Below are 25,419 nucleotides of genomic sequence, written 5' to 3'. Positions count from 1 at the left end.
GCATCCAGACTGAAAGAAAAGTTAATTAGCTGAAAGAGGGTGGACACTCAACAGTTGAGTTCTGTTACAAAAGTGCAGGCTGCTGAAATTAAACTCTGATGCCATTCGTGCCAACGTCCAATCACCAGAGAGATCATAAGTTCAGAGATGCCACCAAGTTTCCAGCAACAAGTGTGGCTACTATATGTCAAGGACTCTAAAGACAAGAGAGAGAGACAACAACAACATTGGAGAGGATGCCCAGCTGGTAAGAAACCACTGCTTATGATATTATTGTCACTTGACGGATCTCATTGGTTAAAATCAGGAAACGCTCCGCCTCTTTGCAAATGTGTGTTGAGGGATGCGGTGGGGGGGTTGTCTAAATTTCTATATCTGATAGCATTTGACCTTCGTGCTTTTAGCCTCCTGGCTTTATATGTCTATATACACCTGTATACGTGTATATGTTATAGTTTCACTGTGCATTTGTTGCTATCAAAGAGAATTGAAGGAAATGAATTTTGAAAGCTCCCGGTGCGCCGCCCTAGAGTACTGCCCTGGCCCATACTCTCAGCGGTGAGTTGAAACGTGAAGTAGCTTCTCTCAAAAATAACCAGAGTGCTTGTGGATGATGAGTGTTTCTTCAGTTGTGTAAACGGAACCCCTCCGTGTAAGATGAACACTGTAATAAGATTGAGGATGTTTCTGTGGACTTAAAATGGTCTTGTGAGCATCATTTCCAGTATTCTATTTTAGATCATTTCTGGATCTACAAAAAGGGCAAAGTTTGAAAACGAGTTTCCCTTTGTCAAATAAATAAATAAATGACCCTCCATTTTTAAGATTTTTTAAAATCTGTTTTGTTCTGCTCTTCTCAGCTCAAGAGGAGATTTTATTGGAAAGGGATATTGTAATCTCTATATAGATGATCTTCAAGTAAAAATAAACATAGAATAATTTTGACTTCTACTTAAAAGGGTAAAAAAACACCCCAACTTAAACAGCCATTGTTATACTTAGTACAGACTGTGGCCTGTCATTTTGGCTCCAAAGATTATTTTCTTCTTGATTTGTTTCATAATAAACACCATCTTTGGACAAATCTGACTTTAAAGCCCATGATTATGCTGAATTTTATTTATGTTTACAGACAGGAGCAGTGCCTGGCTTTAAGAGGGAATATTAGTGAGGTACAGCTATGTGTGTGTGCTTGTGTGTGCGGTTCAAATTAGAGTTGGCTATTTTTAAACTGGTAAATGAAATCTGAACAGTGTTTTTTCCAGTCAAGCTATGGGAGACATTCAGGTCGTATGTAGCAGTGTGATGTTGTTAATTTAACAGCATGAGATTTGATGTTGGAATCTCATACTTTATTTTATAAGACTAATGAGAGAGGTCCTCTGAGTGTTGAGAACCGTGGAGTTACAAAAGGGTTAAGTTGTCATTCACCACCAGGGCCTATTGGAGCTTCATATTAGAGGTTCTTGCTCTCTGGATGGAGTTTAAGTACTGTCAAGTTGCCGGGGATATGAAAAAAGATGTATGACTTTTTCTTTTTTCATCAATATAATTGCTTACATGTTGAACAGTAATTTGGACAATATAGACTTTGTTTTTCTTTTATGAAGTTTCTAGTGGACTGTGTGAGAAAACAGAAGAAAAGAGAGGCAGAAAGTAAAGGGAATAGTGGAAAGGAAGCACGGGACAAAACATGTAAAGAAAGCCGGTGATCACCAAGGCTGAAATGGGAAGTGTGAATGATGGTTTGATTCCTTCCTGTCTGCCATGCACAGTATTAACAGAAATAAATTGCTCTGGAGTTTCAATAACTTTGAAAATCACTTGTAGTAGGAATGTCAGTTGATAAATAGAAGACTCTAAAGATTTTCCAACTCTCTAAATTTTTTTCCAGACTCAATATTTGCTATGCCACTAAAAACCTTCCAAAATAATCTTTCTAAGAACATAATTCCAATGAAATGTTAGCCCTCTAATGCTTCCCCTAAGGGCGTTTTTCTGAGCGTAAATGCTTGGATCTAGCTCAGTTTTAGAAGAAATGTTCTTCTATTGACTAGGAACCCACACATCAATCCTGTGTGGCAAACCTCTGTGAGGCATTGCCAGTGATTGATGAAAGAAGTTAGCATATAAATAAGGAAATTACTTTTCATATTACCCTGGAAGCCTTTAATTCATGGAGCAAATATCCTATCAGCTTTGACAGATTGTAAAATTCCAAATAATAATAGAGCTTCAAAACAGTTCAGTTTCCTAGAATACCTTGAGTTTTAGCAATGGTGAGTTTCACATTTAGGAAGGAAAGGAGTAATGTTGGGGAGCTGGGAGGTTGTGGTATCAGATGGTCAAGGAGGAATTTATTTGCCACTTAAATTTTTATTAGTAAGAATTTGTACTTCCCATTTGTAAAGAACACTTAACTGGCATATATTGTAGAGGAAAACAAATATGTTACTGAGCATCATTTCTGGGTTAGACACTGGAAATAAAAAAAATATAGAGCTGCTATATTCGTTAGTTTAATTCTATGGTACTTGTTTGTCTCAGAAAACAATTCTTTCCTTCAAGTATTCTAACATTTTTTTGCACACATTGATAGCTGAATGTTACAGTTTTCTGTCTATATTACAGTACACATAAATAAATGAATGAGTGGAATATCAGTAGGAAATCTATATTATACTTTGTTCTTTCAAAGTAAAAATCAAATTCTGTTTCTCTTTGTTTCTAATGAGTACATGAGTTTGAGTTGGCTTTTCTAAGCCCGTTATCTTTGTGGTTCTCAATTTACAAAAGCTATTTTAAGAAATACTAAATTTAATCATTCTATAATCACAGTCATCTACATAGTTAAATTTGTCTTTTCCTGATCTTGCCTTTACAGAGAAGTTATGAAAGAGATTTTTTTAAAAAGAAAGAGCAGCATATAGTATTTTATTTCTATTCTATTTTAACTTCAGGGTACCTTAATGCACAAATTTCCTTTCAGTACAGAATAAATGGAAAATGTTTTTGTCATTTAATATTGAGTGTTAATATTTTCCCAAAAGGCTTATCTTATGTCACATTTGAAAGCACTATGAAAATCATTCTCTCTTATTTAAAATTGATAGTTCATCCTCTGTATTTTTCTTTGCGTTTGAACATATCGATTATGTTGCACTTAGCTGCCTTGATAATTCACGTTAACCTTTACAAAAGCCTTTCTTGTATTCAAAAGGGTAATTGGAATGATTAGGCTTAGATTTTCCTTTTGATGAAATGTTATTGTCTACCATCAACTTAGAACCAACACATAGCTCACCATCCAGTTAGTTTTCAGAGGCAGTAAATGGCAGAAGGAGATTGCTCATATTTGTCTCACAGAGCAGCTGGTAGATTTGAACTGTATACTTTTAGGATGGGAGTGCAACTCCTTATTGGCCACCAGAGCTCCCAGACGATATAGCCCACTACAAAGTAAAGAGGTGAAAATTCAGATCTTGTCATTTGATTCCTAACAATTAGAGACAATACTGAGCCATGATGAAATGATAGAAGGTCGGTAAATACAAGTTCATAATTAATTTACCACTTTCTTACAAAAGAACACAATGACTTTTGTTTATTGATTTTGTTGTTGCTGTGTATCACTGAGTCAGAACCAACCCATAGCTGACCCTCCAGCCAGTTTTCAGAGGCAGTTCATCACATGGGAGGAGATTGTTTGCGAGATATATTTTTAATTAAATGAGCCTAAAATTTGGCTAACATTTTTAGCTTCTTTTGTATATTTGTTGAATAAAAACTAAGCAGAAAATAAAAGTAACTGTACAGTTTTGTAAGGAAGTGACAAATTACTTTTAGAAGTTAAATCTTTGTTCATTTACTGTTTGGGTTATAATTGGACACTTTTTTCTATTACTCAATTTTTAGAATTACAATCTAGTTTTTAAAATAGACCTTTAAACGGGTAAGTCTTACAAATAGATGGAATTCTTTTGAAGTATCTTTTAAAAAATAAACCTGTTGAGATCATTAAAATGAAGTAAAAATTTTAAAATAATGTAATAACTGAGAACTGAAAATAAGAGAAATGTAAATGCTATTAAAATCTGACCCATTTGTAAAACAATTTTGCATTATTCTTCATGGTCACTAACTACTTAAAAGAAGCTTTTATATATGGATGACTAAGATGCGTTTCTGGTGAATTTCATATTTGTCATGAGTTCTGAACTTGCTTAAAGACCTTTGATCTTCTGCAGCAAGCGTTTCATTTTCAGCAAGCGGGGTTGTGTCATTTGTATAACACAGGTTATTGATGCATCTTCCTCCACTCCTGATGCCACATTCAGAGCTGATGAGGATGACACAGGAAAGGGCAGGGTTCAGGTCTATTGTTCATAGGATCTCTTTGAGTTGTATTTGACTTGATGGCACCTAACAGCAACAAGAAGCCTAAAGCTTCATTGCACGTACAGAAAACCAAATTCAATACTTCCAAGACAGTTCCATGTGATGGCAATCTTCTCTATCAGGTTTCCAAGGCTGTAAACCTTAAAGAAACTCCCTTATTTCTCTCCCACAGAGTGGTAGGTGTGTATAAATAGCTAACCTTCCACTTTCATGAAAATGAACAAAAATAAAAAATAATTTTTAAAAAGTTTTAAAAAAATCCAACACTTAGCATATACTGCCACGAGGGCTCTTTAGGGAATTTATATTAAAAGAACATTTTATTTTTTCAGATAAAAATTACATAAATGGAGATACAGCTTTATTTTACTGTCCTCCACTAGTCTCTCTAAGTCCTCTCCAGCCTCCTCCCTGCTCTCTGCACCACAATTCTGGTTTCTAAATACTGCGTTCACAAGTTCTTTTCCGTTTGGCTTCTTTTGGGGCTCAATCGTTGGGAACCCCAGTAAAGGCTAGAAGCACTAGAGACATTGGGCTCTCTGGTTGCCTTTCTGCTGGGTTTCCTACTCAAGGTTGCAGGTCCTGTCAGAGTTCCTTCCTACAATTTTAAGATCCTTGAGTTCCAATAACAGCTCTTTTCCCTCCATTTCCCTTAATCTCAGTTGTGGTAACGACTCCAACCAGTGACTCTCGAGTTGATTCTAACTCATCGAACCCCTAGGCATGTCAGAGTAGAAGTGTACTACATGGGGTTTTCAATGATTGCCTGGTTTTTGAAATCTCATCTCCATTCCTTCCTACTGAGGCATCTCCGGGAGGATTTATACCTCTACCCATTTCATTAGCAGCTGAGAGTGTTAGCACCACTCAGCGGAGACTCCTGATAACCTCTACAAATGCCCACTGTTGTTCAGTCAGTTATGACACCTAGAGTCTGTATAAGACAGAGTAGAACTGCCCCACAGGTTTTACAGAAGGGGACTGTCTCATCTTTCTCTTATGAAGCAGGCAGTGAGTTCTAACAACTGACTTTTTGCTTACCAGTCAAAAGTTGTTTTTTGACTATAGTACTCTCTGGTAACTCTCCCAGCCACAGCTCATTTCAGAGAGCCACAGGATAGTCCTTAACTCCTACTAAGTAACTTCATTGTTTCCACATGTCTTTTTCTCTATCAGAGAATACACATAAAAATGCCCATATTTTTATCTTTTTGCATATGATGATTTCCATGCAAACTGACATGACATAACATGGCATGATTTCTGACTGGTGATAAGGTGTGAATCGATTCATTTCAGGGAGCAAAGTTTTAATAAAGCAAATACCAGCCACTAGATCTGTATATTAGACTGATAAAATGAAACAACCTGTTTTAATTTGCACATTTTACCTACATTCAGTACTTAAATTTAAGAAAGACAGAGAGCAAGAAAAAAATTAAATCTTCAAAAAATATGGAGGTACAATAGTATAACCAGTATAAATGGCAGTCTGAAATTTCCTCCAAAAGTTGGAAATAGAAATAACATTTGACCTAGCTATCTCACTTCCGGAAATACATCTGCAAAAAATTCAGATCTGTGACACAAACAGATGTATGCCCATCTATGTTTATTGCATCATTATTCACAGTAGTAAAGAGACAAAAGAAAACCAAGTTCTCATCAATAATCAAAAGTATAGAGAAGCTATGGTATATTCACACAATGGAATAGTATCCAGTGTTAGAAAATAATGACCTTGTGAAACAATGCACATACGCAAAACATAAATGGGTCTGGAAAGCATTATGTCGAAGAAATATCACAGTCACAAAACAATAAATACAACATAAGCCCACTCTTGCAATAATAAGATTAATATGAGGAGTGGGGAAGAGTGGGAAAACAATGGATAGAAAATGAACACTGTAATGGAATGAGTGAAGGGAAGAGTCATCAAAAAGCAATGAATGATTAGAAATTATGTGTATGACAATTAATAGCATGGAACAGTACAAGCATTACAAAGAGAATTGGGGGAGAGGAGGGGAAAATATGCATGAATGAGTGAGAGCCAATATCTTTAAGTGAATCTTCACTAAAAAAAGCCATCAAAGTTACTAAATTGTACACTTAAAAATTGTTAGATTTTGTATATTTTCAGGAGTATAGATAAATAAATTTTTTTAAAGAAAAAAAAAATACACAAGTGCAATTTACCTGTAAGGCCTAGTGCATCCATCAGTTATAACCTGAAACCCTTATACTTTCCAGAACATTACATTTTAAAATTTCTAAATTATTTCTTATATTAGTGTGAAGTATGACTTTACTATAATTTTGTATATTTGTTCTTAATGACGAAGACATTAATATAACAGAAATACAGGGATGTTGAAGGATGCTAGCAGAGCACACATAGACCTGGTAAGGTTTTGAATTATAGTCTTGACTCTGTTATTAACTTACTAAGTGACTTTAATGAAGCTGTGTGTGTGTGTGTGTGTGTGTGTGTGTGTGTGGTATGTGTGTGTCTGTTGGTAGGTATCATTGAGTCATAATTCATCTATCAGTGGGTTTTCAGAAACAGTAAATCTCAAGGAAGGAAATTGTCTTTCTTCTAGGGACAGATACACAGTTGACTTGTAGTTTTAAATAGATGTGTAAATATACACACACACACACACACAAACCCACATTCGTATAAAGACTCTATGTTTATGGTTTCTGCATCTGTGGATTCAACCAACAGAAAATTGAAAATTAGGGACAGGGGAACCCCCCAAATTACATAGTTAAAGCAATCCCCCCAAGGCATTTACATTGCACTAGGAAGAATAAGTAATTTAAAGATGGTTAAAAGTATACAAGTCTGCTGTTAGGGACCTCTCCAAAGTACTGAAGAACAATGGTGTTTCTCTGGAGACTAAGGTGCGTCTGATACAGGCCATGGTCTTTGCAATCACTTGTTATGCATCAGAAAGTTGGACAATGACCAGAGAGGATAGAAGGATAATTGATGCCTTTGAGCTGTGCTGGAGAAGAGTATTGAGAATACCATGGACTGCTAGGAAAACAAACAGATTTGTCCTGGAAAGGGTTAAACCGGGTGGCTCCTTGGAGGCAAAGATTCTGAGGCTCTGTCTAACATACTTTGGACATGTTGTGAGGAGGGACCGGTCCGGTCCCTGGAGAGGGACATCATGCTTGGGAGGGTGGAGGGACAGAGCAGGAGGGGAAGGCCCTCTATGAGGTGGATTGATTCAGTGACTGGGATAATTGGGATGGGAGTGTCAGAGACAGTGCGATTGGCACAGGACAGAGCGGAGTTTAGGGCTGTTGTACATAGGGTCGCTATGAGTCGCAAGCGACTCGACGGCACATAACAACAACAACAACATATATAAATACTAAACTACTTTATATAAGGAATATCTTATTCCTTATAGAACCAAGCCTCGACAGATAACCAAATGATGACTATATTTCCCACTAACAATTTGTTAACTGCTAGGGTGGCTTATCTGGTGCTATGATACTGATATACCCCAAGTATTTTAGAGAGGTTTTATAGAAACTAAAACAGATTAAGAAAGCATGGCAAAAACAAAAAATCCTGAACATTGGCCAAAAAACCCCTGTGGATCACAGTAGAATATGTGTGAGTGTGTGTGTGTTTGTGAGTGTGCACCTCTAGGTTGGGGGGCAGCCAAAATGTAGTGGTTACAGTAATGCATTGAACATATCAATCAACAAAAGTGGCCATGGCATGGACCCAGAGCACACCATGATGAGTTGGAAATGACCAACAGGTAAATTAACAACAACTGCTTTTTCCCTTCCAGAAGCGCACTTCTAGGTGTGCTTCAATTCCTTGTTGTTCCATGTTACCTTTAAATTAAGAACAAAGATAATCATGGGTCTCAGTGTGACCTTGGCTAGCCACTCCAATTCTCTTATTTTAGAATTGAGGAACCTGAATACCAGAAGGATTAAGTGACTTGTTCAAGATCAGCAAAATGGTAGTAGAGCCAGGATTAAAATCAAATGTCATGACTTCCAGTTCTGTCTCCCACAGAACACAGCATTTTATTCAATCTGTGTAGTATTTTACAGTTAATAATGTGTTTCTCAGTTCATACCTGAGAGTTAGGTAGATGTGACCCCCCCCAAAGACTCTCACATCTTAATTCCCAGAAACTATGGATGTATATGATGCCGCCTCATAAAAGTTCTAAAGTACCAGATGGAATTAAGATCACCCATCAGCTGAGAACATAGATCATCCTGAATTTTCTGAGTGGGCCTAATAGAATTACTGAGATTTGAGAAAGACTTCACTATCTACCAATCCTGGTTTTGAACGTAAAACAGAGAATGGTTCAAGGAATGTGAACATGTCAGAGAAAGTGGAAAGTAGAAGGAAACAAACTTTTCTCTTAGAGTTTTCAGAAGGAATGCAGCCGCCTTGCTGACATCTTGATTTTAGCCCAGTGAGACCTCTATCAAGCATTTTACCACCCTCACAGGAACATAATACATTTGTGTTAACTCACACTACTCACTCATTCCCTTGTTGCCTTCGAGCTGGAACCAGCTGACCCTCCAGTGAGTTTTCAGAGGGTGTAAATCTCACAGGAAGGTATTGCCCATCATTCTCGCTCAGAGCGGCTGGTGAATTTGAACTGCCTGCCTGTTGAGTTGGCTGCACATCTCTTTATGCACTTGTTACAGTAGCAATAGAAAAAATATTACAGTAGTAAAGCCTTTTTATTATTCATTTATAAGTGTTTGTTGTTGTTGTTATGTGCCGTCAAGTCATCTGTGACTCATAGTGATCCCGTGTACGACAGCCCTAAGCCCTGGTCTATCCTGTGCCAATCTTATTGTCTCTGACACATCTACACTAGTCACTGAATCAATCCATCTCATCAAGGGTCTTCCTCTCCTGCGCTGTCCCTCCTCCCTCCCAAGCATGACATCCTCTTCCAAGGATTGGTCTCACCTTGCAACATGTCCAAGAATGTCTGAAGAAACTTCAGAATTCTTTCTTCCAAGGAACAGCCTGGCCTCGCCCTCTCTAGGATGAACTTGTTTGTTCTCCTTACAGTCCATGGTATATTCATTACTCTTCTCCACCACCACAGCTCAAAGGCATCAATTTTCTTTCTATCATCCCTAGTCATTGTCCAGCTTTCTCATGGATAGCAAATAACTGCAAAGACCATGCCCTGGATCAGTTGTACCTTAGTCTCCAGACTGACATCATTGCTCTTGAGTACTCTGGAGAGGTCCCTGACAGCTGACCTTCCCAATGCGGCTCATCTTTTTATTTCCTGGCTACTTGTACCAAGAGTAATTGTAGAGCCAAGCAAGCTAAAGTGATTAACAATCTTAATGTCTTCACCATCTATCATGATGCTGCTGGTTCTAGGGATATTAAAGCTAATGTCAGATGGATCTTGGCTGAAAGCAGAGAGTACCAGAGGAATCTCTATCTGTGTTTCATTGACTACACAAAGGCATTTGTGTGTTTTGATCATAACAAACTGGCTGACTCTGAGAAGACTGGGAATCCCAGAACATTTTATTGTGCTTTTTCAAAGCCTATACTTGGACCAGGAGGCAATAGTCAGAACAGAGCAAGGAAACACTGCATGCTTCAAAATTGGGAGGGGTGTAGACCAGGGATGTGTCCTATCTCCATACTTTTTCAATCTATATGCTGAACAGATTATTCAGGAAGCTGGACTGTATGAGGAGAAATGTGGCTCCAGGATTGGAGGAAGACTCATCAACAATCTGCATTATGCAGATGACACAAGCCTGCTTGCTGAAACTTGAGGAGGACTTGAAGTGCTTGCTGCAGAAGGTCAAGGACTGCAGGGTTCAATATGAATTCAAGATCAACATCAAAAAAACAAAGATTATCACCACTGAGAATATTGGCAGCATCATGCTCATTTATATATATGAAAAGAAAAATAAGGCTTCATTTAAAACTTTTAAGCTAAATGTACCAGATATTTCTTTTTTTCATGGTACTGAGTGTAGTAGAGGACATGATTAAGATACAATCATACACTTCAAACTAGAACTACTTGCAGAGAAATAAAAACTAGAAATGCAAAGGGTCTTCTAACATTTAACAAAATGCTTTACACAAAAGTACATTTGACTCATAGACAATGCTAGAACTATAAGCTCAGTTCAGATTCAGGAAACACATGCTCCCTTCTGATGTTGTCAAGGATCTGGAAAGATGTTACATTGGAGTCTAGGTAGAACCTTGCATTGTAGACAAAAGCCATGCAAATTGAGGTTACTTAGCCCTCTGACCACATTTGGAGAAATAGCTCTAAACCATTAGGTGTTGTGAGATCCCCTCTAAATTCTAGCTTTGAAATTACAGTGAGGCCTAACCCTGAGCATCCAAGTAGAAGAAGACTGTAAAATAGACATATGATTTATTTGTGCACTAAATTTTGGGGGCCAATAACCACAGGGAGATATCTTTGAGCCTATTTTCCCAGTAGAATCTCTTAAAAAGTGGTACCTGGTAATAATAACAGACAAATACCCCTTTCCTAAGAAAGACTTCATGTTCTCACTTTACTTAAAAGCTAAATGGATTGTGTGGTGTAAAGGGACAATTTTCCATCTCTCCTCAAGTCAAGAACACCAAGGTTTTGATTAGCTGTTTCACAGCTCAAATTAGTTCTGACAGCATTTCTATCGCTTTTAAAGAAATGTAAGAAATCGTCCTCGAGCAACAAGTGATAGATGCATAAAGCACTGTAATTATGATCAAAGTCCAAAAACTCAGGTCTGTATAATTAGCACTTCCTATCCTCTGAAAGTCACTTTGTTCCATTTAAAATAGGATGAGAAATGGACATGAGGTGAAGTGTACTTAGTGGTTAGCCAAGGCTTTGAAAATGACAGTTATTAACATTTTTGTTTTACTTGAAGTCATAATATTTTGGAGATAATATAGATTGGGACAGTTGTCACTCTATTTCTTATTAACATCCTATCCGACTTTGTTTGCCTTCTATTCTCCACATATATTAGTCTCTTTTTTTAGTCATGATTTAGACACTTTGAAGCCAATAATGGAAATCATTATGATTTCATTAAGAAGAAATGTAAGAGCCTATGCTTCTTTGGCCCTTTTGAAAATTCCAGTAGCCTTTCCTTTTGTTTCAAATAAGCAAGCTTAAATTGTCAGGTTGAACAGCAGACATCATTCTCAAATTCCATCAGCTTAAGCAGCTCTCTCATAATTGAGGGCAAAACCTGCATCATAACAGTATTAAGGCTAATAAGGTATTTTGCGTCAATAATATATAATTGGAAATGAGTGTAATAAAGTAATCAGCCACATGGTTAAATAGTGTATATTTTAATATAAGCTTCTTTACAGATGGTAATGTAGATTGAACTACATAATAGAATATGAAGAAGTTAACAAAAGAGGTAACAAAGTGACAGAATTTTTTCTTTTAAAGAGTATGTCAGTCCTAAAGCTTTTAATTGCATTGAAGCTACCCACCCTTACTTTCCCATCATATCCTGACATTTCATCAAGATGTTCAAATTCCAAATTTTTCTTTAAAATATCAAACTTTAAATACTTCACTTGGAATTCATTATTAGTTTTCTTCCTGGCTCAGTGATACTTCCATATTTGTGTTTGACTTAATAGAGTCATTTGCTTCTTAACTACATGAATAAAACTGTCTCTGAAGAAACTAGGGAGGGGGGAGGTTTGCCACAAAGCACTACAATCTCTTTCAAGTATAAAAGTGTTGTTCTTAGATGCTGTAGTGTTGGCTCCAACTCCTAGAAATCCTCTGTACAAAAAAAAGTAACCCTGCCCAACCCTGTACCATCTTTTGCGTCAGTGTCTGAGCTCTTCTTACAGTCACTGTGTCGAGTTTTTTGCTGACTATCTGCTTTTCCAAGCATGATATCTTCCTCCAGGAACTGGTTCCTCCTAAAGCACACCCGAAGTGCATGAGATACAGTTTCACCCTCATTGTTTCTAAAGAGCATCCTGACTGCAGTTCTTGTTTGTTCTTACGGCAGCCCAAGGTGTATTCAGTAATTTTATCACCAACACAATTCAATGACATCAGTCCTTTTGTCTTTCTTTTTCAATATCCAACCGTCCCATGCATATGTGGCAATTGGAAATATTATACCTTTGGTCGGATAGACCTTACTCTTCAAAATGGCATCCTTTCTCTTCAACAGTTAAACATTATCTTTAGCCCATCAACAAATGAATGGTTAGAGAAGCTTTGATATAGTCACACAATGGAATACTATGCTGCATTGAAAAACAAGGAATTAATATAATATTATGCAAAATGGGTGACCCTGGAGGGCATTATGCTGAAAGAAGTATTTCAGTCACAAAAGGACAAATACTGCAAAATGCCACTGTTGTAAAACGAGTCTGACATTGGAATTGGGAAGGAAACTAAGAAAGGATAAATAATGTATACTGCATTGAAACAGATGAGGGAGAGAATTGATTAGGAGGAATATATGATTAGGTATTATTGTCATGACAAGAGTTGAGAATGAAAGCTGCGTAGTGGAGTGGACTATGGGGGAGGATTGAATAACAAGGAAATAATTTTTTTTAACCTTTCTAAGAGAAAAGCAAACTGGGGTAGGGGTGGGCAGGGAGGAAAATGTGCAATAATGAATGAATGGAAATCCAAAGTCTTTGTAAACTTTCAGTAAAATAAAAAAAAATTGTCTTCAGAGATATACTTTTCCATTTTGTTATTTTTCTTTCTCATACTTATTATCTCATTCAGTGAAGGAACATGTACTGTCTGACACATTTTTTTACACTAAATTATAGGCAGTCAAAAGCCTTCCTAAGTCAAAATATTTTTTGCTTTTGTTTTGAGCATCTTAATTGCTACTGTTTGGGGTTGCTATGACTTGCAATCTACTATATGAAAGCTAACAACAACATGACAGATCATTATGCCAGATAAGTGATTTTTCAGTTTCTACTAATGAAGTTTGAATTGAGTAAATTTAAATTACAACTTGAAATATTAATAGATCGGTAATCAAGTTACCAGTACTACTGGTGTGAATGTGTGCCATTCTAGCCAGATTTTGCATTGTCACTGGCACTCTATATATAGTCTTATGCCAAATCTTGTCTTTGCAATGAGCAAAACCCAAAAACCTCCAATGCCACTATAATTGACAAGTCCTTCACTTAAGTTCTGCAATTTGACTATCAAGGCAGAACCCTCATCCACATACTTTGAACCTTATCTGAACTAATCCTAAATTTCCTCATATGAATACTCATTTTGATTTTTTTCCAGTATAATATTTCAGCTTATCACATTCTTTTTAAACAAATTCTCTTCATCTTTGAACTAATTTATATCTTCTATTCAGCTGGCTGAAAAGAAACTGAAAGTTATCCTAACTGAAAAGTTGTTAATTCTCTTAAAAAAATCCATATTTCTCAGTATTTTTCAATAGAAGCAATGTCTTTCATAAATAATCCTTTGATTCAGTGGACTTATTTGGCAGACTTGGCTATTGTTTTCGGATGACCCTTTGTCATCCAGTGGTCTCCTGTCTTCCATCTGCATAATTTAATGGATTTTATGACAGTGAACTCACCTATAATGATCTCCTCTATAATTTGACTTTGTTTTCCTGTTTAACATGTGTTTTTAGATGCCATTGCATCTGCTTCAAAACATAGTATAGCTACATGCAACAGAACAACTTATTCCCCAATTTTGTACTATCCTCTTAACCAGTTCTGTGCTGAAGCTTATTTTTGCATCCATTATCTCAACCCAGCTCTTTCCCCCCACCGCCGACTCTCTACTTCACAAAGCATGATGTCTTTCTCCAGAGGAATGACCCCTTCTGATAACTCATGCAAAGAATGTTAGACAAAGTCTCACCATCTTCACTTCGACTTAGAATATTGTGGCTGCTCTTCATCCTGTTCTTTAGGGTCCATGGGGTACTCAGTAATCTCAAACCACAATTCAAAGTCATTGACTCCATAAGAATTCCAATATGCCTTTGATAACTTTCACACATGAAGTTCCACAGTTGGACCTTTTAGCTCTAGGAGCCCCCCATTTCTAGTCAGTTTCAATTATCAATCCAGAAAACTAAGTCCTGAGCCTCATTTTTATGTGAATTTATTCTGGATCCCAAACCATACCATCTTACATATCTCTTCCTTCTGCATATTTTCACTTTTCATTTGAAAATTAAATTCTTCAAGAAGTTTGTGTGTGTGTGTGTGTGTGTGTGTGTGTGTGTGTGTGTGTACCATCAAATTGGATCTGACAGGTACAGGAGAAAATTGGCCCTCTTTCTTCAGCAGACCATCTAGTGGATTTGAACTGCATACCTCTGGGATTGCCGTTCAGCTTTTTGCCACAAGGCCACCAGAGCTCCCCAAATTCTTCAAGAATTTACTTAATTTCTATGTATTTCATAAAGCCTTTTGTTAAATATTCTTACGAGTTTCTGTTTATCTCCTGGATCTTCACTGCTCAAAGTTAAGTTTATGGATAATAGAGAATCGGAGGTGGAATGTTCAAGAATTTGTTGTTATGTGCTGTCAAGTTGCTTGCGGCTCATAGCTACCCTGTGTACAATAGCTCTGAACCCTGCTCTATTCTGAGCCAACCTTATCGTCTCTGACATACCTACCTCCATTTCCCCAGTCACTGAGTGAATTCATATCATTGAGGGTCTTCCTCTCTTGTACCTCCCATCCACCCTTCAAGAGTGGTTTCCTTTTCCAAGGACTGTCCTTGCAACATGCCCAAAGTATGTCACAGGAAGCTTCAGCATCAATTTCTTCAAGGAACTGCCTGGCTTTGCTCTCTCTAGGATGAACCTGTTTGTTCTCCTAACGGTCCATGGTATACTGAATATTTTTCTCTAGTATCCCAGCTCAAAGGCATCAGTTTTCCTTCTGTCATTCCTAGTCTGATGAATAGCAAATAATTGTGAAGACCATGGCTTGGATTAGGCACACCTTGATTTCCAGACTGACATCATTGCTCTTGAGCACTATTTAGAGGTCTTTGATAGCAGACTTTCCCAGTGAAATTCATCTTTTGATTTCCTGGCTGCTGGTACTAAGAGTGTTGATTGTGGAGCCAAGCAAACGGAAGCTATTAATAATCTCAATCTCTTTACTGTCTATCATGATATTACCAGTCGTCCCAGTGGTGAGAGTCTTTGTTTTCTTGATGTTGACTTCAATCCGTATTTAGTCTTACTAAATAAGACTCTTCATTTGATCATGAAATGTGATGAACACATTGCAATTGGAGAGTGGCTTCTAGTCTAGTGATCCTCAAAGTGGTACTCACAAGAGTACCACAGTATCAGCATTTACTGAATGAAAAAACAACCATGGTTTTATGGCCCATCAGTGTTTGTTTTAAAATGCATTTTAAGCGTATTCTGATGCATCATAAATATTAAGACCTCGATTACATGACCTTTAAGAGGAGGAGCTGTTTGTTGTATTTATTCTTGTATTTCTAGAAGGTATATAGTAGGTGCAATAGTCCATAGGCTGTTGTATTAATAACCTGAAAAAGGCGTTTCTCTGGTAGTTCAAATCTTCTTGTTACTCTTCAGGAGGAATATGGGCAATTTTTTTTATATGATTTCCAGTTTCTGAAAACCTGCTGGAAGGTCCGCTATGAGGTTCAACAGCAATGAGATAGAGACTGAGCAAGCATTTTATAAATGCTTGGATTAGTTAATGAATGGGTTGATAGGAAATTATCTTACTTATCTTCACCAATAATATGACATTTTCATTGCCTGATACCTCATCAATGTAATTTTACTCTTCTCATGGTACTTAGACTTAATGTTATAAATATGTTCTTAATTATTTTTATAAATTCTTTGTGTCCAATATTTAGTCTTGTACATAATAGGCATTCTCTAAATACTAAACTGAACTAATCTTAATATTTCTCTACTTTTGTTTCCTTCTCTCATTAATTTACCCCACAAATAATGTATTGCTTGAGACCACTGAGAAATCAAATAATAGATATTCTGAGGGAGGTAGGACCTTGACCTTTTGGAATTTGTATCTCCCATAATAAATCTTAAGAAATAGAGTTGAAAATGAAACTGAGAAGGGAGAGTGAATCTCCTTTGAGACCAGATGCAATTGCTGGCCACACCCATAATTTATTCCCTGAGAAAATAACTTTGACCACCATGTCTAACCATGTGAGAATGTGTACAAAGCAAATACAGCTGGGAACCAAAGGCATAATGGATCTGAAATTGTCTTCTTTTGTTCCCAAAGGAGCACTGCAATTTTCATTGCCCAGAGACTTCTCAGTTTTAACCAATGAGAGCCCTGCAATGAAATTGTCAGACCAGAGAACTCATGTTACTCTTGGCAGCAGCATCTCATGGATCCTTTTCAGTGAATGGGGGCAGACTATAAATAATAGCATCTGTCCAGCACTTTGCCACATCCAAAAACTTCAGCAGCCCTGCAAACGGACACAGCTACTCTCTGGCAGCTTTCAGAGGGAAGTGATTTAAATGCACAGGAAAACTATCTCTGATAACCAGATAATAATAAAAAACACTGATGTAGTCCTTCACATTAAAATTTTATGCAGATAGTAACTGTGATGTCATTTTAGACTTTTTCTTAATTAATCATGCTCTTAAAGAGCAACGTCACTGAAGCAACAGAAATTTCTAAGAATGTTGATGTACGTGCTAAGATCATAACTAGTTCACTTGTTCAAGTTGTGAGATGAGGAGCTAAACAATGTCACTAAATATGACCTAGCATCTAATTACACCAACGTCCCTTTGACAAGGTCTAACGCAACAAGTCTTCTGTAGTGCCTACTCTGATTACACATTATGATCCAAAGGGCTGACAGAGGTCCATCAATCACATTGCTTGGAAAGCCAATGGCAACATGACTTGTTCTAAAGGGAACTGACAGTGTTTGTCAGGAAGTCTGCCATCTCTCTCATCATTTACCACCTCATAGGAGACACAGCTGTCTGATCATTGTGTAGTACAGAGGTTGGAAACAAATGAGGATAGGTGTAGATATTTTCTAAACAAAACAGAGCCTCTATGGAGTTTTTCATGAATAGAAAATGTGTCATTAAAAATAAAGAGTTAAGAAACAAGTGAACTAAAAAGTGTATGTTAATTATAACACTTCAGGTCCTTCTCAATTTCAGTAAGCAAGGTTATGTCATCTGCATAATGCAGGGTGTTGATGAGTCTTCCTTCAATCCTCATGTCACCTGCTTCCTCATAAAGACCATTCTCCTGAATGATCTGTTCTGCATACAGATTGAAAAGATATGGAGATAGGATGCACCACTGACATGCAGTTTTTCTGATTTTGAAGTATGCAGTATTTTCTTGTTCTGTTCTGAAGACTGCTTCCTGGCCCAAGTACAGGCTCTGATTGAGCACAATCAAGTGTTCTGGGATTCCCATTCTCCTCAAGGTTAGCCACAATTTGTTGTGGTCCACACAGCCAAATACCTTTTCATAGTCAATAAAACACTAGGAGCACTGGTGGCTTAGTGGTAAGGAATTGCACTGCCAACACATAGGCATAACACAGATGCATTCCTCTGGTACTCTGCTCTTGGACAAGATCCATCTGACATTGGTGATCATGTCTCTAGTGCCAAGACCTCTTCTAAACCCAGCTTGTATTTCTGGTAATTCTCTATCAATATAATGTGCAGTTGTTTTTGGATAATCTTCAATGAGATTTTGCTTGCATGTGAAATTAGTGATACTGTTCGATAATTTCCACACTTTGTTGGGTCACCATTTTTTGGAATAGGAATAAATATGGATCTCTTCCAGTCAGTGAGGAAGTTGTCCTCCAGATTTCTTGGCACAACCTAGTGAGCACATCCCGGGCAGCATCTGTTTGTTGAAATATGTCCATTGGTATTCCATCAATTCCTGGGATCATATTTTTTACCATTTCCTTCAGAGCAGCCTGAATTTCCTCCTTTATAACCATTATTGCTTGATCATATGTGGTTTATTAAAATTCTTCTGTGTTAGTCATTTTGTTTTTGTGTTTGTGTGCAGTGACTTTCTCTATACTCTTTCTATTTTCTTTTTAATACTGGTTTATTTACAAAGTTCTAACACATTTTTTTTTCACACAGAATATTTCCCATTTCCTTCATACACTCATCTCCACCCATAAAATTGTGCGACCCTAAACAAACAAACAAAAAATTGTGGGACCCTATGACTAATTGCCTTCCAAGCCCCCCAGCCCCCCCCAACTTGTATCCTTATATTCATTCTACAGTAATGGTTTTATACAGTATTTTTCCTATGGGACTGAGTTAGTTCATTTAGCATAATGTTTTCCAGTCCCTCCCAAGTTAGGTAGTGATTTTCAAAATCATTACTCTGGCATGTTGCTTAGTATTCCATCATGTGAATGTACCATAGTTTCTCAAACCATTCTATTGTGGTTGGACATCTAGGCTGTTTTCATGTTCTTATGATGATGAATAACACTGCTATGAACATTGGTACTCCAGTGTCCATTTGTGCCTCAGTTCTCATTTTCTTGGGGTATATTCTAAGCAATGGTGTATTGTTGTTGTTATTGTTATGTGCCGTCGAGTCGCTTGCGACTCATAGTGACCCTATGTACAACAACCCTAAACTCCGCTCTGTCCTGTACCAATTGCACTGTCTCTGACACTCCCATCCCGATTATCCCAGTCACTGAATCAATCCACCTCATAGAGGGCCTTCCCCTCCTGCACTGTCCCTCCACCCTCCCAAGCATGATGTCCCTCTCCAAGTACCAGTCTCTCCTCACAACATGTTCAAAGTATGTTAGATGGAGCCTCAGAATCTTTGCCTCCAAGGAGCCACCCGGTTTAACCCTTTCCAGGACAAATCTGTTTGTTTTCCTAGCAGTCCATGGTATTCTCAATACTCTTCTCCAGCACCACAGCTCAAAGGCATCAATTCTCCTTCTATCCTCCTTGGTCATTGTCCAACTTTCTGATGCATAACAAGTGATTGCAAAGACCATGGCCTGTATCAGACGCACCTTAGTTTCCAGAGAGACACCATTGCTCGTCAGTACTTTGGAGAGGTCCCTAACAGCAGACTTTCCCATGGAAATGCACCTTTTAATTTCCTGGCTGCTGGTACCAAGACTGTTGACTGTGGAGCCAAGCAAACTAAAGCTATGTACAATCTCAATCTCTTCACCATCCATCCTGATGCTGCCAGTTGGTCCAGTCATGAGAATCTTTGTCTTCTTGACATTGAGCCTCAATCCATATTGGAGGTTGCAGTCCATGACCCTCTGCAGCAGATGCTTCAGGTCCTCTTCATTTTCAGCAAACAGGGTTAGCTAAGTCAAATGGCATTTCTGTGTTCAGCTTTCTGAGGAAATGCTAAACTGCCTTCCAGAGTAGTTGTACCATTTTAAAATCTTACCAACAGTATGTAAGAGTTCTTATCTTGCCACATCCTTGTCAACATTTATTACTTATTGTCCTGTTAAACTTTGCCACAGCTACTGGATTGTGATTTTTTATTTTCATCTCTCTTATTTTCAGTGATTTTGAGCATTTCTTCATGTGTCTGTGGCTATGCAAATATCTTCCTCTGTGAATATTCTTTCATGTCTTTTGCCCATGTCATAATTGTATTATCAGTCTTTTTCTTTTGGAGGCCTGTAGGATTCTGTAAATGGTTGATATGAGACCCTTGTCTGAAATGGTATTACCAAATATTTTTTTTTCTCAATCAGTAGGTTTTCATTTAATCTCTAAGCTGTCTCATCAATTTTATCCTCCCTAGATTGAGCATTTCTGGCTCTACTAGGCAGTCTCTTTATACCATAGATTAGGCCATCTAAGCTTCATCCCAGCTTGTCTCTGAGGAGCTTTATGGTTTCGGCTTTAGTCCTAGGTCTCTGATTCATCTTGAGTTGGTTTTTGTGTATGATGTGAGATGTGGATCCTGTTTCAGCTTTCTGCAGGTAGCAGTCTAGTTTTGCCAGCACCATTTGTTGAAGAGGTTGTCATTTCCCCATTTGATAGGTTTTATTTCCTTTTTGAATATAATTTGAATATCAGTTGACCATAGATAGCTGGTCCATTTCTGGGATCTCAATTCTGTTCCATTGGTCTATGTGCCTGTCATTGTGCCAGTACCATGCTGTTTTGGTTATTACCACTGTGTTTTGACGTCATGTAGAGCAATGCTTCCCAATTCATTTATGTTTTTCAAAAGTGCTTTGCTTATTTGAGGTCTCCTTCTTCTCCAAATAATTTGACAATTTCCTTTTCAGTCTCCTTGAAAAATGAGTTTGGTATCTGTATTGGCATTGCACTGAATGTGTAGATTGCTTTTGGTAGGGTTGTCATTTTCTTCGGAAACCTTATGAACTTGGAGAAATGATGAAAGTTATACAAGTGTTCAGGTCTTTCATTCGTAGGGTTACTATGAGTCATCTTCAAGTAGAGGGCACTTAACAACAACGATCATGAACAAGGCACATTTTCCCATTTATTAGGTCTTTTCTTGTATCTTACAGAAATGTTCTGTAGTTTTCTTTGTACAGGTCTTTTGTGTCTCTAGTTAAATTCACTCCCAAGTATCTCAATTGCGGTTGGCTATTATAAATGGTATTGCTTTCTGAATAATTTAATAATCTGCCCATAACATCCATAAGTATTGCAACTTGAGGCTTGAATTTGTTCTTTATTTCTTTCAGCTTAAGAAATGCTGAATGAATCTAGCCCTTTTGATTTTCTGACTCCAGCTCTTCGCACATTTTAGAATAATACTTTGCTTTGTCTTCCTGTGCTGCCCTTTGAAATCTTCTCTTCAGCTTTATTCAACATCAAGGAGACAAAGATTTTCACCACTGGGCCAAATGACAGCACCATAATAGAGGGAGAAGAGATTAAGGTTATTAACAATTTTAGCTTGCTTAACTCCACAGTTAACACTCTTGGTACCAGCAGCCAGGAAATCAAAAGACAAATTGCACTGGGAAAATCTGAAATCAGGAACCTCTCAAGGGTGCTGAGAAGTAACCATGTCAGCCTAGAGACTAAGGTTCACCTGATCCAGGTCATAGTCTTCAAAATTTACTATGCATCTGAGAGCTGGACAATGACTAAGAATGACAGAAGAATTGATGCCTTTGAGTTGTAGTACTGAAGGAGGATTTTGAACATACTCATACAGTGGGCTGCCAAAAGAACAAACAAGTATGTGTAGGAGAGGATGAAAATAAGTTTCTTAATAAACACAAGGATTTTGAAGCTTCATCTCACATACTTTGGGCACATAGCCAGGAGGGACCAGTCCTTAGAGAAGGGGATCATGCTCGGAAGGATAGAGGGACAGTAGAGGAGAGGAAGATCTGGGATGAGACGGATTGACACAGTAACTGGAGTAATGCAGGTAGGTGTGTCAGAATCAGTGAGACTGGCTCATGACAGGGCAAGCTTTAGAGTTGTTGTACATAGGGTCACTATGTGTTGTAGGTAACCCAACGACACATAACAACAATAGCAACAACAATAACAACTACAATACTGCTGTTTTTCCTATTTTTGCCATGAAAATATTTCCTATAAGGAACCTTCTCAATGGACACAATTAAGTGCTCTTGGATTCTTGTTCTTCTCAATGTTAGCCATAGTTATGATCTACACCGTCAAATGCCTTTGCAGAGTCAATAAAACACAAGTAGACACTCTTCTAATATATTCTGTTTTCAGTTAGGATCCATCTGGCATTAGTAATGATGTCGCTGGTGCTATGGGCTCTTCTAAACCCCACTTGAACTTCTAGAAGTTCTCAATCAGTGTATTGTTCTTGCCTTTTTTGGATGATCTTTAGCAATGTTTTACTTATATGCCAAGAAATCTGGAGGACAGCCACCTGGCCAGCTGACTGGAGGGGATCCATATTTATTCCTCTTTCAAAAAAGGGTGATCCAAGAGTGTCAAATTATTGAACAATATCACTAATATCTCACACAAGCAAGATCCTGTGAGAAATGATCCAAAAATGACTGGAACAGTAGTACATCAACAAAGAATTACCAGAAGTACAAGCTGAGTTTTACAAGAGGCCATCGCATTGGGACATTATTGCCAGTGTCAGATGGATCTTGGCTGAAAGCAGGGAGTACCAGAAGAATGCCTATTTGAGTTTCATTGACTATGAAAAGGCATTTGACTGTATGGATCACAACAAATTGTGGCTAACCTTGAGAAGAATGGGAATCCCAGAACACCTGATTGTGTTCATGAGAAACCTATACTCAGATTAGGAAACAGTCCTCAGAAAAGAGCAAGAAAACATTGCATGGTTCAAAATCAGGAAAGAAGTGTATCAGGAATACATGCTGTCTCCATACTTTTTCGATTTACATACAGAACATATGGTTCAAGAGGCTGATCTTTATGAAGAGAAGGAATGTGGCATCCAAATTGGAGGAAGGTTCATCAACAACTTGCGTTAGGCAAATTACACAACCATGCTCCCTGAAACTGAGGAGGACCTGATGCGTTTTCTCCTGAAAGTCAAAGATTACAGTCTTCAATATGGATTGCCTCACAACATCAAGGAAACAAAGATTCTTATCACTGGGCCACTTGGCAGCATCTTGATAAATGGAGAAGAGATTGAGATTGTCAACAATTTCAATCTGCTCAGGTCTACAATAAGCTGTCTTAGAACCAGCAGCCAGGAAATCAAAAGACAAATTGGATTAGAAAAGATGTAAATCTAGAGACAAAAGTGCACCTGATCCAAGCCATGGTCTTTCTAATTACTTTCTATGCATCGGGGAGCTAGACAATGACTAAGGATGACAGAAGAAGACACAATACCTTAATATACCATGGACTGACAAGAGAACAAATAAATTTCTTGGAGAGGGTGAAACCAACTTGCTCTCTGGAGGCAAGTATTGTGAAGCTCCATCTCACATACTTAGGGCATGTTGCCAGGAGGAACCAGTCCGTGGAGAAGGACATCATGCTCAGAAGGGTTGGAGGAACAATGCAGGAGTGGAAGACCCTGAATGAGATAGATTGACACAGAGACTGGGATCATAGGGGCAGGTTTTTCAGAGACAGTGAAATTGGCTTAGGATAGGACAGAGTTCAGAAATTTTATACATAGGGTTGCTATGAGTTGCAGACAACTTGATGGCACATAACAACAACAACAACAATATTAATTATATTTTCCTCTAATTTCCACATTGTGTTGAGTCATTTGTCTTGGGAAGGGGAACAAATATGGTTCTCTTCTAGTCAGTTGGCCAAGTAGCTGTCCTCCACATATCCTGGCATAGACTGGTGAGCACATCCAGAGCTGTATCTGTTAGTTGAAACATGCCAGTTGATACTCTACTGATTTCTAGGGCCTTATTTTTGCCATGCCTTCAACATAGCCTTGAGTTGCAGTACTTAGAGATGCTATGAGCAAAATCTTGACTGACCCAGAAATCATCAAAAGAAGAAGAAAAGAATACATGAAGTCACTGTACCGAAAGAATTGGCTGACACTTAACCATTTCTGGATCATTCAAGACTTTGCCCATAGCACCTCTAAGTATTGCAACACAAGGCTTGAAATTGGGTTTGGGTTTTTTTACTTGAAAAGTGCTAATGCAAGCTCTTTCCCTTTTCTTCTCTGATTCCAGCTCTTTGCAAATTTTTTATAATGTTTTTCTTTGGTCGAGTTTTTGTGTTTTTTGGGGTTTTTTTGTTTTATTTTTTGAGCAGCCTTTTGAAAACTTCTTTTGAACTCATTTACTTTAGCATCTTACTTTTGTTTTGGCTTATGATACTAATGTAGTTTTCATACACCTTCTGACATTTATTTTGGTTTTTTCTTTCTCTTTGTAATGACCTTTTGTTATCTTCATGGATGATATCATTGATATCATCTAACAGTTCTTCTTTTCTTTGACCACTGGTGTTCAATGCCTCAACCATATTCTTGAGGTTATTCTTAAATTCAGGTGTGAACAACTCAAGGTCATATTTTGGTTCTATGGATGGGAATCTCAGAACACTTAATTGTGCTCGTGCAAAATCTTCACCTAAATCAAGAATTTGCTCTCAGAACAGAGCAAATGAGTAATGCATGGTTTAAAATCAGAAAATGTGTGCATCAGGGATGTAGCACTGGTGGCATAGTGGTAAGAAACTGTGCTACTGTCCCAAAGGCAGGCAGTTCAAATCCACTAGCTGCTTTGTGGGAGGATGAGCAATCTCCTCCTGTGTGATTTATTGCCTCTGAAAACCCACTGGAGGGTAAGCTATGGTTTGGTTCTGACTCCACAGTATACAACAACAACAGCAATTCAGTCTGCGTGCAAATATATCATTCATGAAATTGGATTCTATAAAGAGAAATGTGGAATCAGAATCAGTAGAAGACTCATCAACAAACTGCACTGTGTAGATTACCTTGCTTGTTGAAGAAATGTGAAACACTTATTGCAGAAGATCAAGGACTATAGCCTTTGGTATTACATCTCAACAGTAAAAACAAACAAACAAAAAACCAACAGAAGTTCTCATCTTTGGGCCAATAGGCAACATCATGATACATAGGGAAAGGATTAGAGCCAATGATTTCATCATGGTTGGATCAATAATCAACTCCATTGGTACTAGCAGGAGATCAGTATTTTATTGCACTGGGGAAGTGGGCTGTCAGGGATTCTTCCAAAATACTAAAGAGCAGTGATGTCAGGTTGAAGAATAAAGTACATCTAATTCATGCCTTTGCCAATGTCTTCACTGCGGCTTTAACTTGATCGTATAGTACTTTCTGAAATTTTTCGGTGTTCACAAATTCTTTTGAAAAGTGATCTTTTCAGTCTGGCTGCACATCTGAGAGCTGGACAATGATTAAGGATGACAAAAACTTGATAATTCCTTTGA

At 37.8% G+C, this 25,419-nt stretch overlaps 1 protein-coding gene across 2 annotated transcripts in view; it reads left to right on the top strand.

Moving 5' to 3' along the window:
* The first annotated feature begins 413 nt into the window (after positions 1-413).
* TP63 (tumor protein p63) overlaps positions 414-25,419 on the top strand; it is a 329,984-nt gene continuing 304,978 nt past the window's right edge. For both annotated transcript variants that reach the window (XM_006897063.1, XM_006897065.1), the window contains exon 1: positions 414-558. In XM_006897063.1, the coding sequence (XP_006897125.1) occupies positions 419-558 (140 nt within the window). In that variant the 5' untranslated portion in view covers positions 414-418. The remainder of the gene's footprint in view (positions 559-25,419) is intronic.

This window comes from Elephantulus edwardii, unplaced genomic scaffold, assembly GCF_000299155.1.
Source record: "Elephantulus edwardii isolate Elephantulus edwardi_28Jun2011 unplaced genomic scaffold, EleEdw1.0 scaffold00199, whole genome shotgun sequence".
Lineage (NCBI taxonomy): Eukaryota > Metazoa > Chordata > Mammalia > Macroscelidea > Macroscelididae > Elephantulus > Elephantulus edwardii.
This window is presented reverse-complemented; position numbering and strand designations above follow the sequence as displayed.